At 46.0% G+C, this 15066-nt stretch overlaps 1 protein-coding gene across 2 annotated transcripts in view; it reads left to right on the top strand.

Moving 5' to 3' along the window:
* The first annotated feature begins 356 nt into the window (after window positions 1-356).
* Window positions 357-15066, top strand: part of LOC137553138 (cryptic family protein 1B-like) — a 30688-nt gene continuing 15978 nt past the window's right edge. Inside the window, exons 1-2 of one of the 2 annotated variants that reach the window (XM_068271433.1) lie at window positions 357-415; window positions 9706-9776. In XM_068271433.1, coding sequence (XP_068127534.1) covers window positions 9763-9776 — 14 coding nt within the window. In that variant the 5' untranslated portion in view covers window positions 357-415; window positions 9706-9762. Of the gene's footprint in view, window positions 416-9646; window positions 9777-15066 lie in introns of those variants that run through there. The other variant, XM_068271434.1, reaches the window with a different exon arrangement.

Below are 15066 nucleotides of genomic sequence, written 5' to 3'. Positions count from 1 at the left end.
GAAATTAAGTCCTGTAGAAAATTCCATTAGAACGATGCATTTAGCAGCCCCGTTTCTTGCCCCGTGCGGAGCGTGCCGCCGCCCGGGGCGCTGTTGGGAGGGGGGCGCTATAATGGAGGGGGGAGCCGGAGCCGCGGGGAGGGCAGCCCGACCTCTCCCTCCCTCTCCTCTCCCGGGCGCCCTCCGTGCTCCCCCCTCAGATGCAGAGTTCGTGAGCAGCAGGGAAGCGCTGTTTACAACTCACCGGCTGCCTGGCTCCAAGCGCTGCTCTCTCGCCGCTGGTCTCCCCTCTCTCTCTCTCTCTGTATACGTACTGATACACGCTGCTTCCTGTAGCCGGAAGCAGCGTGTATCAGTATGTATACAGAGAGGGGAGACCAGCGGCGAGAGAGCAGCGCTTGGAGCCAGGCAGCCGGTGAGTTGTAAACAGCGCTTCCCAATCCCTGCTGCTCACGAACTCTGCATCTGAGGGGGGAGCACGGAGGGCGCCCGGGAGAGGAGAGGGAGGGAGAGGTCGGGCTGCCCTCCCTGCGGCTCCCCCCTCCATTATTGGGGGCATCTACCTATCTAACCTATTCTGGGGGCACCTACCTAATCTAACCTACGCTGGGGGGCAGCTGCTAATCTAACCTACGCTGGGGGGCACCTACCTATCTAACCTACACTGGGGGGCACCTACCTAATCTAACCTACACTGGGGGGCAGCTACCTATCTAACCTATACTGGGGGCAGCTACCTAATCTAACCTACGCTGGGGGGCAGCTACCTATCTAACCTACACTGGGGGCAGCTACCTAATCTAACCTACGCTGGGGGGCAGCTACCTATCTAACCTACACTGGGGGGCACCTACCTAATCTAACCTACGCTGGGGGGGCAGCTACCTATCTAACCTACACTGGGGGGCAGCTACCTATCTAACCTACGCTGGGGGGCAGCTACCTATCTAACCTATACTGGGGGCAGCTACCTAATCTAACCTACGCTGGGGGGCAGCTACCTATCTAACCTACACTGGGGGCAGCTACCTAATCTAACCTACGCTGGGGGGCAGCTACCTATCTAACCTACACTGGGGGGCACCTACCTAATCTAACCTACGCTGGGGGGGCAGCTACCTATCTAACCTACACTGGGGGGCAGCTACCTATCTAACCTACGCTGGGGGGCAGCTACCTATCTAACCTATACTGGGGGCAGCTACCTAATCTAACCTACGCTGGGGGGCAGCTACCTATCTAACCTACACTGGGGGGCAGCTACCTATCTAACCTACACTGGGGGGCAGCTACCTAATATAACCAACACTGGGGGGGCAGCTACCTAATCTAACCTATACTGGGGGGCAGCTACCTAATCTAACCTATACTGGGGGGCAGCTACCTATCTAACCTATACTGGGGGGCACCTACCTAACCTATACTGGGGGGCACCTACCTAACCTATACTGGGGGGGCAGCTACCTTATCTAACCTATACTGGGGGGCAGCTACCTAATCTAACCTATTCTGGGGGGCACCTGTCTAATCTAGCCTATACTAGGGGGCACCTACCTAATCTAACCTATACTGAGAGGCACCTACCTATCTAACCTAGGGGGGGGGGGGGCGCAATTTTTACACCCTCGCCCTGGGTGCATTTTAGCCTAGAAACTGCACTGGCATTTAGCAAGATGTTTTTAATACCTGTAAAATGCTGGCTGTTCACCTAATTGGGATTACCTTTAAAGGAGAATTCCAGCTAGTGTTGTCAGCTTCCTTACTGTGCAAGAATAGCTTTTGTAATTTATACCTTAAGAGTAATGCTGCAATCAGAGGATATCAACTCTGAAAGCTTGACTCCCAACAGAGCTGCCATCACATCTCCAACGTGAAATTAGTCAGAGTTACTGGCTAAGGCTGCAAGTAGGCCGCGTGTTGGGTTAGGTCAGCCTGTCAATTAAGTTGACAAGCAGAGTTAGCAACACACATTAAAATTCTGTTAGTTTGAGATGGCTGAGCTGTTATAGATGCTGCAGACAGCTATTTTCTAAAATTTACAGGGCAAATTATTCTTACAGAATAAAATATATTTCTGAAATTTTAACTTATATAATATTATCTCAATGACATTATTTAGCCACTTCAACTTCCCTGGCAGTAATCCCGAGCCGTGCTCGGGCTAGCCACTGGGAGCTCTATGCAAAGTATAGCGTGCAGCGGGCGTTTTTACTCGCTTCCCGGGGGATCCGGACGTCGGTAGCCATTCTCCTTCCTGTGACTGTCCTCCAAGGCTCTAAATCACTCTGGTAAGATCGCCGTCATCAATTTCACTACACAGTTTACAGTGCCATCCGGAGGACGGAGGTAAATGATTTTTTGATTTTTTTTCCTGACTTTTAGGGTCTGAAACGTTTTAAAAAGACCCTAAAATCCAGAAATAATCATACCGTCAGGGAGGTTACGTAACTGTTGTTTTTTTGTTTTTGTGATCTGGTAAAAAGGTCATTTGTACCTTTTACCAGTTCACTACAGTCTATGTACCGTACTTAAACAGTTTACTGTGTGCATATCATTAAACTGGAAGACTGTGCATGGTCTTCCCAGTGCACCGGCAATATATGGCTGTGGAAGTTGGACTATAACTAAGGGTATGGATAGACATATATGTGAAGCTATGAACATGCCTAGGCAGCATCTGAAAGAAGCAGTGCTTGACAGCCACATTTGCCATGCAAAAGTTCATATTGTCATGAAGAGTCGTAGTTGACTAATCTAATGAGAATGAGGAGGAGGACAGGTGATCAATGAAATCAACGAAACAGTTATGCAGTAACATTTCACTGTGGATCATATACATGAACAGTATTAGCAAGAGGGGAGGGAGGGTAAACACTCACACTGTGAAGGGGGGGGGGGGGTTGTCAGTTTGCATTGGGGGATTGCAAGGAGAGGGTGAAGATTTGAGGTGCCCATATATCTGGCGATTTTGGTGGCTGATCGACCAGGGGACTGATCTCTCTGATCGGAACTGTTGCCTCCATAAAACACAGGCTGATTCCCAATCAATTTCAGCAAGAAATCTTTCTGGAATTGGCCTAGTGATGCTGCCTGTCACCTTACCGCCCCTGTCACCCCAAATGAAGGTGCCCCGTGCAGTAATACTTTACATGTTAGTGTCCGCCACTGTCTCCATAGCTCTTCTTCATACACACACATCCCACGTGGTTGCTGGCTTATTGCACGTGGAGGCATGTGTGATGCACCCAAATGTGCCGGCAACCACATGTGGTTCATGTGTGTGAGGAAGAGTGCAGAGATGCAGCCAGCAGTGGACAATGACAGGTAAGGTATTAATTCATGGACACCAGAGGGAGGCGGTGCCAGGGGTTCCGTCATGTTTGTCATTTGTCCCGACATCGTACGTCATTACCCCTGTGGACTCAACAGCCCAAAGTTTTGCAGACTGTCTGATCGATACATTTTCACCGGACATGCTCTTGGCAGCACTAACTTATGATTTGCCACCAGGTCGAGTAATGTATGGCCACCTTTGCGTCTCATTTTTATCATATTGGCATTTATATCTATTGTTATCTGAAATGTTAAAAAGTAGAGGCCTGGGTTTCTGCCCTAGGAAAAAAACAAGTACCTAGGTTAATACTTGGATTGGTTTATATTCCAATATATATGGTATATTATTGTAATAAATGTGTAGTAATGAATTTACAGTAGATTTCATGAATTATTTTAGTTTTGGAATTGTAGGATGGCGCTCATGCACCCATCCTTCTGGTTTTAAACTGACCCTGTAGTGAGTGGGATACATAGACTACCATACTTATTCCTTTTTAAATAATGCCAATAGCCTCCCTGTATTGTTTACATTTGGCTTCAGTAGTGTCCGAATCACACGTTTAAAGCATGCATATGGTGTAATCAGACTTAACTCAGAGCACCTGGTGTGCACATACTTTTTCCTGCCAGTGGTTTCAAATATTAGAAGCATGGCAGGGGTTCAAATACAAATTAGTTAAAAAAAATAAATAAACACACCACACACACTCTGTGGTGACCTCTCATACCACATAACAAGTACAGCCATCTTGACCTTTTATCTCCAGTTAGGTGTGGCCATCATTTGTCCCATTACAAGGGTATCCAAGTCTATCCCCTATTCCCCCCCATTATAAAACTGCATCCTCTTCCTTTCTCCAAAGTAAGTGATGCCATCATTCCGCCCTCCTTCCCATAACAACATGTGCTGCCAACAATATCAATATCCTATAGGCGTGTCTAAAATCCCCTATCCATTACAAGTGTGGCCTCCATACCCCTCTCCACATAACAAATGCAGCACCATAACTCCTCCCCCCCCCCCAAATAAGGAGTGTGGTTCCCTTACTCCCTAACAAAAATAAAGTGCTGCCTTCAACCATGACATATCCTCCCCACTCCTCCTCCAACACATCCTCCATATCCTTCTCACAATAGGAGGTCTTTAAAACCACCTTTCTTTTTCATTCTCTATGGTAGAAGAGAGGGTGTCATTTTATAGCTAGCCACCTGTCACAGGCTACTGCACATATGTAGCCCAGACTATGTGCCTCCTTGATGAATTCCTGGCCACAGGAGCTAAATCGAGGCAGTGAATAGCCAGGGCCGCACAAAATATAGACTTATTCCCTGGTCAGAAATAAAGAGACTTCAGTACAATTTTTTTTAGAGGACTACTTTGGTGTGGTAGGGGGAAAAAAAGAGTTGAGCTTACCCGGGCTTCTATTGGTCCCCCACAGACGCCCTGTGCCCGCGCAGCCACTCACCAATGCTCCCGTCCCCACCTCCGGTTCACTTCTGGAATTTCCGAGTCGGAAAACCATAGTGCCTGCGCGACAATGTCCTTGCTCCCCCTGACGTCACTAGGAGCGTACTGCGCAGGCGCAGACTGTACTGGGCCTGCGCAATACACTCCTGGTGATGTCAGCAGGAGGGAGGGCGCAGCCGCGCAGGCAGTGGTTTTCCGACTTTAAAGGTGCAAATTCTGGAAGTGAACTGGTGGCGGGGACCAGAGCAGCGGTGAGTGGCTGTGCGGGTACAGGACGTCTTCGAGGGACCATTAGAAGCCCCAGGTAACTTCAACTCTTTTTCCCCCTACAGTACGCCTTTAAGTTTACAAATTATACTAAACAATTATCATAGAATGTAGTCTTGAAGTTTTGCAAGAAGCATGTGAATGAGTAGGAATGGTCAAAAATGCCGATTTCCGATTCTGCAGCAATTCTGATTTCCGCAAATGCCCATTTAAATTTCTGCAGAAAGGATTTTTTTTCCATTTCTGTTAAAGAGAACCCGAGGTGGCATTGTATTACGTTAGTGGGGCACAGAGGCTGGTTGGTCACACTAACACCAGCCTCTGTTGCCCCATCGTGTGTCTCAAAGACCCCCCCGCAGTGCTGGCCAGCACAATGTTTACTCTAGCGCTGTCTGTCAGCGCCGCTCCGCCGCCTCCTCTGCATCGCCGCTACCCGCCCTCGTCCCTTCCCTCCCGCTGATTGGAGGGAAGGGACGAGGGCGGGTAGCGACGATGCAGAGGAGGCGGGGGAGCGGCGCTGACAGACAGCGCTAGAATGAACATTGTGCTGGCGACGCGCTGCGTGTCGCCACCACTGCGGGGAGTATAGCGGCGAGCAGGGGGGTCTTTGAGACACACGATGGGGCAACAGAGGCTGGTGTTAGTGTGCCCAACCAGCCTCTGTGCCCCACTAATGTAATACAATGCCACCTCGGGTTCTCTTTAATAAAGTTGTGCAAAGCAAAAAAAAAAAAAAAAAGAAAAAAAAAAAAAAAAAGGTTGTTTTATGCGACTCTTGTGATTGGCCAAAAATTTTCGATTTTAAGCCAATGACAAGACTCGGGATTCAGAAATACTTAAGGTGGGTACACACGTCAGATAAAAGTCTTTGGAAAATGAAAGATCACAGACCATTTTACCCCCTTCCGTGTAGTATGAGAGCCATACCTACACAGTCTTTTCTATGGAGCTGAACTCCCCATTAGATAAAAATATTTGCAAGATGCTGCACACCTGCAACAGATCAGTATCTGCAAAAGATCCGTTCCTGCAAAATGCATTCATAGTCTATGAGATTTGCAGATCATCATACACACCTTGTTTAACGGGCAATTATCTGCGGATCAGATCCACCAGGATGGATCTTCAGATCGGCAGATAACTGTCTGATCTGCAGATGAATGTCTGTTAAACAAGGTGTGTATAATGATCTGCAGATATCATAGACTATCAATGCATTTTGGAGGAACAGATCTTTTGCAGATACTGATCTTTTGAATCTCTACAGCATCTTTGTGTGCAGCATCTCGTAAAGATTTTTATCTGATGGGGAGTTCAGCTCAATAGAATAGACTGTGTAGGTATGGCTCTCATACTACATGGAAGGGGGTAAAATTGGTCTGTGATCTTTCATTTTCCAAAGACTTTTATCTGAGGTGTGTACCCACCTTTAGTATTGGACCAATCAGAGAATGCAGAGGTTACCCCAGAGATTGGAAAACCATGGACATTACAAGACTCGGAAGTATCCGGGTCTTGTGATTGGTTTAAAATTTCTGCGGTATTCCAATTTCCGCTGAAAAATTCAGCAGTCTGTGATTAGTCCAATGCATCAGAGTTGTGTGATGGGTCAATATTTCCCAGTTGTGGTAATGCGTCATTTCCATGGAATTTTGATTTACTGCTGCGGAAAGCCGTTTTCTGATCGGAAACTGGGAAATCAGAATTGAGTGGAAATTTTCTGATCATCACTATGAATGAGCCCAAACCACCATAAAGCACACAGAAAATCTATGCAAAATAAGCCTAAGAATTAGATCTCTAAGAAAGCTTTGCACATAGAAATATAAGGTATACGCATCCACACATAGGGGCAAAATGGGACGCAATCCCCCCCCCCCCCCCTCTCTCCCTGGCCATCCCCGCTGCCTATCATGTAATAGGCAGAGTTTCAGCAGCCAGCATCAGACCTCCAATCAGCCAGAGACCAGTGAGCAGCATGCGCTAGTACCTCATGGACACCGCACTGATATGTGGAAGATACATCAAGGGCCTGATTCACAAAGCGGTGCAAACTTTTTTGCGGACTTTTGCGCGCGCAATTTGCCGCGATTCACGCGAATCGCGGCAAATTGCGCGTGCACAAGTCCGCAAAAAAGTTTGCACCGCTTTGTGAATCAGGCCCCATATGTCACTTCTGCATATGCAGCGCGGTGTCCAGGGGGGTACCATGCGCCCGCTTCACACTGGTTGCCGGCTGATCGGAGGTCTGACATTGGCTGCTGGAACTCTGCCTATTACATGATAGGCAGCGGGGATGGCCAGGGCGAGCTACTGATGGTTGGTGAGTGGGGGTTTCTGGTGAGGGACTGTCACTAGGTGGGTGAGGGGTCCCTGTCACTAACTAAAACTGGGGGGCACCTGTCACTAGAGGGTTGAGGGGTTCTTGTCACTACCTAAAACTGGGGGGCACCCGTCACTAAACTGGGGGGCACCTGTTAGCACCTAAACTGGGGGAGTCCCTGTCACTAAACATAGGAGTTCCCTGTCACTACCTAAAAATAGGCGGGGCACCTGTCACGATCTAAACTAGAGGGGTCCCTGATGCTAAACAAGGGCGGTCCCTGTCACTACCTAAATCTGGGGTGCACCTGTCATCACCTAAGCTGGGGGGGAGGAAAGTCCCTGTCTCTAAACATGAGGGGTCACTGTCACTACCTAAACTGGAGGGCACCTTTGTCGGAGGCGCTCATAATCTAATTCCTACCATAGTCCTAGTCTAATGCCCAACCATTGCTAAATTCATGTAAATTTGACTCCACCCGTGACCACACTCACATCCTGGTCCATGGCCACGCCCATTTTTCACAGACTCCTTCCCATTTTTTGACACATAGGCCTGGTGCACACCAAAAACCGCTAGCAGATCCGCAAAATGCTAGCAGATTTTGAAACGCTTTTTCTTATTTTTCTGCAGCGTTTCAGCTAGCGTTTTGCGGTTTTGTGTAGCGGTTTTGGTGTAGTAGATTTCATGTATTGTTACAGTAAAGCTGTTACTGAACAGCTACTGTAACAAAAAACGCCTGGCAAACCGCTCTGAAGTGCCGTTTTTCAGAGCGGTTTGCGGTTTTCCTATACTTAACATTGAGGCAGAAACGCATCCGCAATCCAAAATCTGCAGCAGCCCGGGAGTATGCGTTTCTGCAAAACGCCTCCCGCTCTGGTGTGCACCAGCCCATTGAAATACATTACCCTAGCGGATCCGCACCCGCAAGCAGATCGCAAACCGCAGCGGAAACGCTCCGGTGTGCACTAGGCCTTATTCCTTCCCTGAAAAATGTATTGCGAATGCCCATGATGTAATCTGCTGTAATCTTAAAGTAGCCATACATCTACAGATGTATGGGTAGATTCAACCAAGAGACCTATCTCTTTCTAATCGAATCTGATTAGAGAGAGATCTGTCAGCTGCCCATACACCACAGGCTGATTCCCAATCAATTTCATGCTGAAATCGCCCTTGTGCACCGCATCCGCTGCCTCGCCACCCCAACGCTGTCCCCTATTGAAAAATGCCTCCTCCGTGCCCAGAGTAAAGTATACATTACCTGTCCGAGGCCTCCGCTTGTTTATACATGCGCGCCCCACGTGGTTGCCTAGTAAGGGCGCGCGTGTGCGAAGTTACACATGAGCCCTTACTAGAAAACCACATGGGGCGTGTGTATGGAGAATGGAGTGCACCCGGAGAAGCGGAGGGACAAGTGCAGGCCGTGGACAGGTAATATATACCTTACACTGGGCACCGGGTTGACATTTTTCATTGGGAGACACCGCCGGAGGTTTTGACGCATTTGTCGATTGTTGCGAAATTACATGCTGTTCCTGCTGCGCAACCAATCAAGCAAGTCGTCCCAATTTTTTCAGCATGCACAATCGACAATGCAACCAATTTTCAACTCAAAATTGGTTGCATTCTCGGTCGAGCATGCACCGATTTTTATCCAAAACGAATATAATAATCGAATCAGATGGTTGATCGGCCGCCATGTCGCCTGATGTATAGCCACCATGAAGCGTAACTGAAGAACTTAAAAAAACAAAGTGTTTACATAACCTGGGAGTTCTGCCAGCCCCTTGCAGCCTTCCTGTCCTGCGCCGGTCCTCCGCGATCCTCCGTTCTCCCGCCACCAGCTAGTTTCTTTACCTTTGTTTTGTAAGTCGACGGCAACTGCTTTTCACGCCCCGAGCCACGCGTATCTTTCTTCGCATTCCCACACGCAATAGCTTCCTGCGCTAGCGCCAGGTAAGTTATTTTAAGTTCTTCAGTTCCACTTTTGGAATCAGTATTAGCTTACTTACAAAACATCAAGGAGAATGTATTCCTCCATCTTTGAAACAAAAAGTAAAGAAGCCCTGTGTTTTACAATGTAAACAAGGTGATTAACATACATGAATAACAGAATTGTGACTTACACAAAACAAAGTAGGGGGGTAGGGATTCAACTGAAAGTGCAAAAGACATGTTAATGACATTGAATACCTGGGCCATGTAGGAGGAGTCTTCCATTCAGTACCAGCTAGCCAGTTCTGAGGAGCTGAGGCTATTTCAGCAGATTCTCAGGTACAGTTTAACTATTAGCTTTACTGTGTTTCAGTCAAGATACTTTGGATAATCAAAGCATTAGAGAAGGATCCAACTTCAGAGACAAAAAATGCAATTCATAAGGTAAGTCTGCTCGCCTGGTGATGGTTTCTTCAACTTAACTTAACAGATTTTGATGCAATTTATCACAGTTATTGTGTGAGTATCCTAAAGGATTTCTTTTATCAGATGTGATATTTTATTCAGTGCACAGATAGATCATTTTTTTTAGTAAGGCAAAGAATAATGCACATTTCTGTAACCCATAAAAACCACTCCGGCATCATTTTTCATTCTGTGGGCTGTTCTAAACTGACTGAAGTGTATTTGCTGTGTGTTAGAGCTTTAGATTTGGACATTGAGTACTGAGTAGCATTTTTTTTTTTTTATGATACAAATCCCTGAAATTGGCAGAGGCTGAGGCAAAACGTTTGCACAGGGCTAATCAGATTTGGAAGTCAGGCCTCTTTTCCACGAACTGTTGATAGGCAGTGAAATGCCTTTCAAACTCTCACAACTGCTCACTGCTGCCTGGTAACTGCTTGCTGAGCACACAGCTCAACGGTTCCTGGAAAAGAGGCCTAAATGCTTGATCAATTAATTTGTTAATCATTAGTTTCCACATCAGGCCTCCTTTCCACGGACAGTTGAGCTGTGTGTTCAGCAAGCAGTTACTAGGCAGCAGTGAGCAGTTGTGAGAGTTTGAGAGGCATTTCACTGCCTATAAACAGTCAGTGGAAAGGAGGCCTCAGACATAGGCCCTGTGTGAAGTTCTAATTCAACTGCCACAAAGTATGTATGCACGCATGCAATTTTGATTGGCCAATCACTGAGCAATGTTACCACCTCCATGTAGTATGAGGGCCAACAGATATTGAATACTTTGAACAGATTGTGCAGGAAGCCCTCATACTACATGAAAGTGGTAAAATTGGCTAATCAAAATTGGATGAGTGTACTAGGCAATGGCATAATTCCACTTTCCATAGACTGAAAAGCAAGTGTTCAGCCAGACTGAATGATCACATCTAGTCAATCTAAGGGCTCAACCCCATTAGCAGCCTTTTCTAATCGCTAGTGATTTGAAAAGCTGTTGCTACTGCAATGCTATGGGGGATTTTTATAAAATCACATCCCTCTAGTGTGACCACACACACGCGCATCATTACATTAAAAAAAAGAGCTTATCAAATCACAAACGCTTAGTAATATACTGCTAGTGGGTTCCAGACCTCATCCATAGGATAAAAGCTGCATTACCTGTGTAAAGGGAGCCTTTGACAGCTAACCTTAAAAGGGAACTAAAGTAAGAGGTATACGGAGGCTGCCATATTTATTTCCTTTTAATCAATACCAGTTGCCTGGCAGCCCTGCTGGTCTATTTCTCTGCAGCAAGGATGGTCGTAGTCAGCCAACTTCGCTACACTGGAACTACGCGTAGTTTTACGCAATTACGCTTCACCAAACTACGGCTTCAAAATCAAATATTTGTTTCGTAGACTACGCATTAAAATATGCAATTACGCGTAGTGCAAAGCGTAGTGTTTGCGGATGCTTATGCCCGTATGCAGAAAATTTTACGCATGAATTCCTCTTTTAAACGCGTATACCAGGAACTCTTCTATGCGTACATTCCTCTTTCCCCAATGCGTAAATTTGTAAGCGTACAACTGCATGCGGAAAATTAGCCACGAGTAACGCATTCGTAGTTCACTATGCAATACACTTGTTAACTATGCATAGTGAGCATAAACTACGCGTAGCAGTGCTTCGCTACGTGTAATTCATAAGCGTAGTTTTGAAACTTCACCTACGAACTACGATGCGTAAATTTGCACTGGCGTAGTTTCTGCTCATCCCTGCTCTGCAGTAGTATCTGAATAACACCAGAAACAAGCATGCAGCTAGTCTTGTCAGATCTGACTTTAAAGTCAGAAACACCTGATCTTCTGCATGCTTGTTCAGGGGCTATGGCTAATAGTATTAGAGGCAGAGGATCATAAGGACTGCCAGGCAACTGGTATTGCTCAAAAGGAAATAAACATGGCAGCCTCCATATACCTCTCTCTTCAGTTGTCCTTTTAAAGTAAACCAGAGATCTTAGTTACTAAAGATTTAATACTTACCCAGGGCTTTGTCCCACCCCATAAACACGTCTAAGTCCTGCACCGTCCTCCCACAGTCTGCCATTCAGCCGCGATCAGCCCCGGTAACTTGCTCAGTCGTGTCAGTCCGGGTCTACTGAGCATGTGCAGAAGACTTGGACTGTACCCAACTGAGCCAGTACTCTGGGCTGACCACAGTTGAATGGCAGAACGCAGGAGGACGGCATGGGACCCACACGTATTTATGGGGTGGGACGGAACCCCGGGTAAGTATAAAATCTTTAATAATTAAGATCTCTGGTACGCTAACTACTTTTCTGCATGGTATATGTTGAGATATATTATGCAGGTAAAAGCCTTTCATTCAATAAACGTTTCTTCTGTGTTTTTTCACAGTTGCTGGTTTTCACCAAAATACTCTTTCATCCTCCTTGAAGGAAAAAAGTAATGCTAAATAGTCCCCAATTAAATTTGGCATTACCATTCTTCCTACCAGATTTTTCAGCTCTGTTCCCTGTGACACATTGCGGTGTGTTGCATCAGATAATATAATCATATTGCTGAAACGATACAGTTACAGTATATTGTGAGGGCATATTCACATCAGCGTATTAGCCATGCAGTGGAATACATCGGCATAATGCAATGCATGCAGTGCTGTATAATGTGCATAGCACTGCACTCATAATATGCAATATGACTTTTCCCGTCCATTCTGTTTTTACAAAATACGCAGAGCAGGAAGTCCCTGTGAACATAGCCTTAGGCCTGGAACCCACTGAAATCAGCAAACGCAACCGCTAGCGTTTTGTCTGAGCGGTTTGCAAGCGGATTCATGCGGGTTTTTGGTCGTGTTTTGCAACATTGTATTTTTTTGCCCAGCGGGTGCGTAGCGTTTTGCGTTTTTATCCTGATTGGTCCTGTGAATTATTTTTCATTTTGTTACAGTGTGCTGAACCGCAAAACGCTAGCAAAACCGCTCAGTTTAGGTTTTGCTGAGCGTTTCCGCTAGCGTTTCAATACTTTACATTGAAGCGCTAACGCTCCCAAAATCCTGCACGTCCTGCATTTACGAGAAATGCAAACGCTCCTGTGGAAGTTGCCCCATCCATTAACATTAGCCCAGCATTTTGGCAAACTGCTAGCGTATCGCAGTGCTGCCAAAACGCTGCCAAAAGCGCTCCTGTGGGTTCCAGCCCTAAGTACTTTTTTTTATTTTTTTTTTATTTTTTTTTTTCCCCTTGCTGGGTGAGAAAATGTAATGAATCATGGCTTGCTACCGGGGATAATTACTTGGATGCAAATATTTTTATGCAAATACATGCAGCTTGAAAATGGACCAATCAAGTCCCATCCAGGTATAAAAATTGTTGGTCTATTTTCAAGCTGCATATATTTGCATAATATTTACATAGATCTGCATGAACGCAGAAATACTTGCATCTCATTGATCATCCCTACCTGTTATTTCTAGAATTGGCTGAATTTTGAATTTCTCTGGACTGGTCTGCAACTTTGCACAGGGTTTTTCAAATTTGGAAACTATTCATTAATTCAATACCTGACAAATCAACAGGTAACCATGCATTTCAGCCAACTGTGCTTGTACACACTGTAGGCTACATTCACAGTAGTGCATTTGGATGCAGCATCATGACCACTTTGTAATGCAGCTTGCTGCACTGCAATGCATCATCTATGCGACGTTCACAGTGTGGCAGGTGCGTTGCGATGTAACGGCCTGTGGCATCATGCAGTGCATTACCACAAAATGTCCGCATTATGGTAAAGTGAATCATACTTTTAATTGACTCTATGCAACACGCGGATAACATGTGGCGCTGGTTTTCCTGATCCATAGCATTGTGTTCCTGCTGTCAGGCCTTGTTCCCATCTAAACTTGAAATCGCTGACAGCCGAGTTTTGCGATTTTGAGTGATTTTTTTTTTTTCCCCCACTTCCGGCGCTTACCTACGCGCTATGATTTTGTGTAAAGCGCTTTTCAAAGTGCTTTAGCAGAATGATTTGTTTTGTCCCTTCCTGACGCAAGACAGGAAGTGAACTCTTTGACCCAGAAAATAATAAATACAATGTATTCTTAAAAGCGCAATCGCCACGCAAAGCGATTTTGTGAGCGTTTGGCGTTTTTCCTTTACCTTCCATTGTAGCAAAGTCACCCTATAAATGGTACAGGCAACGCTTTGCTGAGTGGATCGGAAATGAACCTTTAGATGTGAACTCTCTTATAGGGAATCATTGCACAAGTGCTTTTAGGGCGATTTTTGAAAATTGCTGACGCTTAAAAAAAAAAACCAGCAAAATGCCCTAGGTGTGAATAAGCCCTCACAGTTTTACAACTACAAAAACCCATAAAATGGAAATAAAGAGATGGCTTAGCTTTTATGATAACACTGGATCAAAGCCTCAAATTTATTGATATATAAGTACAAATTTTCTGGTATAAGTACTGGCAGCACATTTTGTAGGTCTATGCCCACTTCATCAGACTGAAGTGACAGTAACTTGAAACGCGGACAACCGCAGGGGCAAACACAGGATTTTCAGGGGGGGGGGGGGGGGGGGATCCCTGAAAGGTCTCCCTGAAAGGTCTCCCTCAGCCACGCACAATACAGTATAATAATATGGTAGGTCATCATGCTGGGTAAACATAATGCAATTTCCTGTCTGACTGACAGGATCTGTCAGTTATTTCTTGAATGTTCGATCTACTCCCGATCGACAACAGGATCGATCAGGAGCAGTTTGGATACAGATAATAATGAGGACAGCCAACATTGCTAATGAAGGGGAAAGTGAAGCATTCACCCTGCAGGGCACAGGGTTGTGCTCATACCTGACAGAGCTACTCCCTGCTCTGTACACACGCTGCTGCTCCATCCAAAGTCACCTGTAGCAGGGAGAGAAAGGGGGCAGTGCTGTGAGCTGCAGGATGCCTGTAGATATTCTGGTGTCTCAACTTGTGCCTGTCCCCAGACACTGCACGGGCCCTGGTATGAGGGGGGGATTCTGGGCAGCTGTAAACCCCTGCTCTGGAGCGCTCAATAAAACTTGCATTTTATGATACAATCCAATGTCATAGAGGTAAGCCGTCTCTTTATTTCCATTTTATTTGTTTTTTAACTAAGTTTTATACTCCATTGGACACTTCCCCTCCCCTGCATCGCTGGCGATGGCGATCAGCAAAGTGTACAATGTGTCCCTATGAGACCATTCTTTCTCCATCTGCAATTTGTATAAATCACAAACAC

This window comes from Hyperolius riggenbachi, chromosome 1 (assembly GCF_040937935.1).
Source record: "Hyperolius riggenbachi isolate aHypRig1 chromosome 1, aHypRig1.pri, whole genome shotgun sequence".
In the NCBI taxonomy this organism is placed as follows: Eukaryota; Metazoa; Chordata; class Amphibia; order Anura; family Hyperoliidae; genus Hyperolius; species Hyperolius riggenbachi.
The sequence above is the reverse complement of the archived record's forward strand: the minus strand, read 5'-3'. Positions and strand labels throughout refer to the sequence as shown.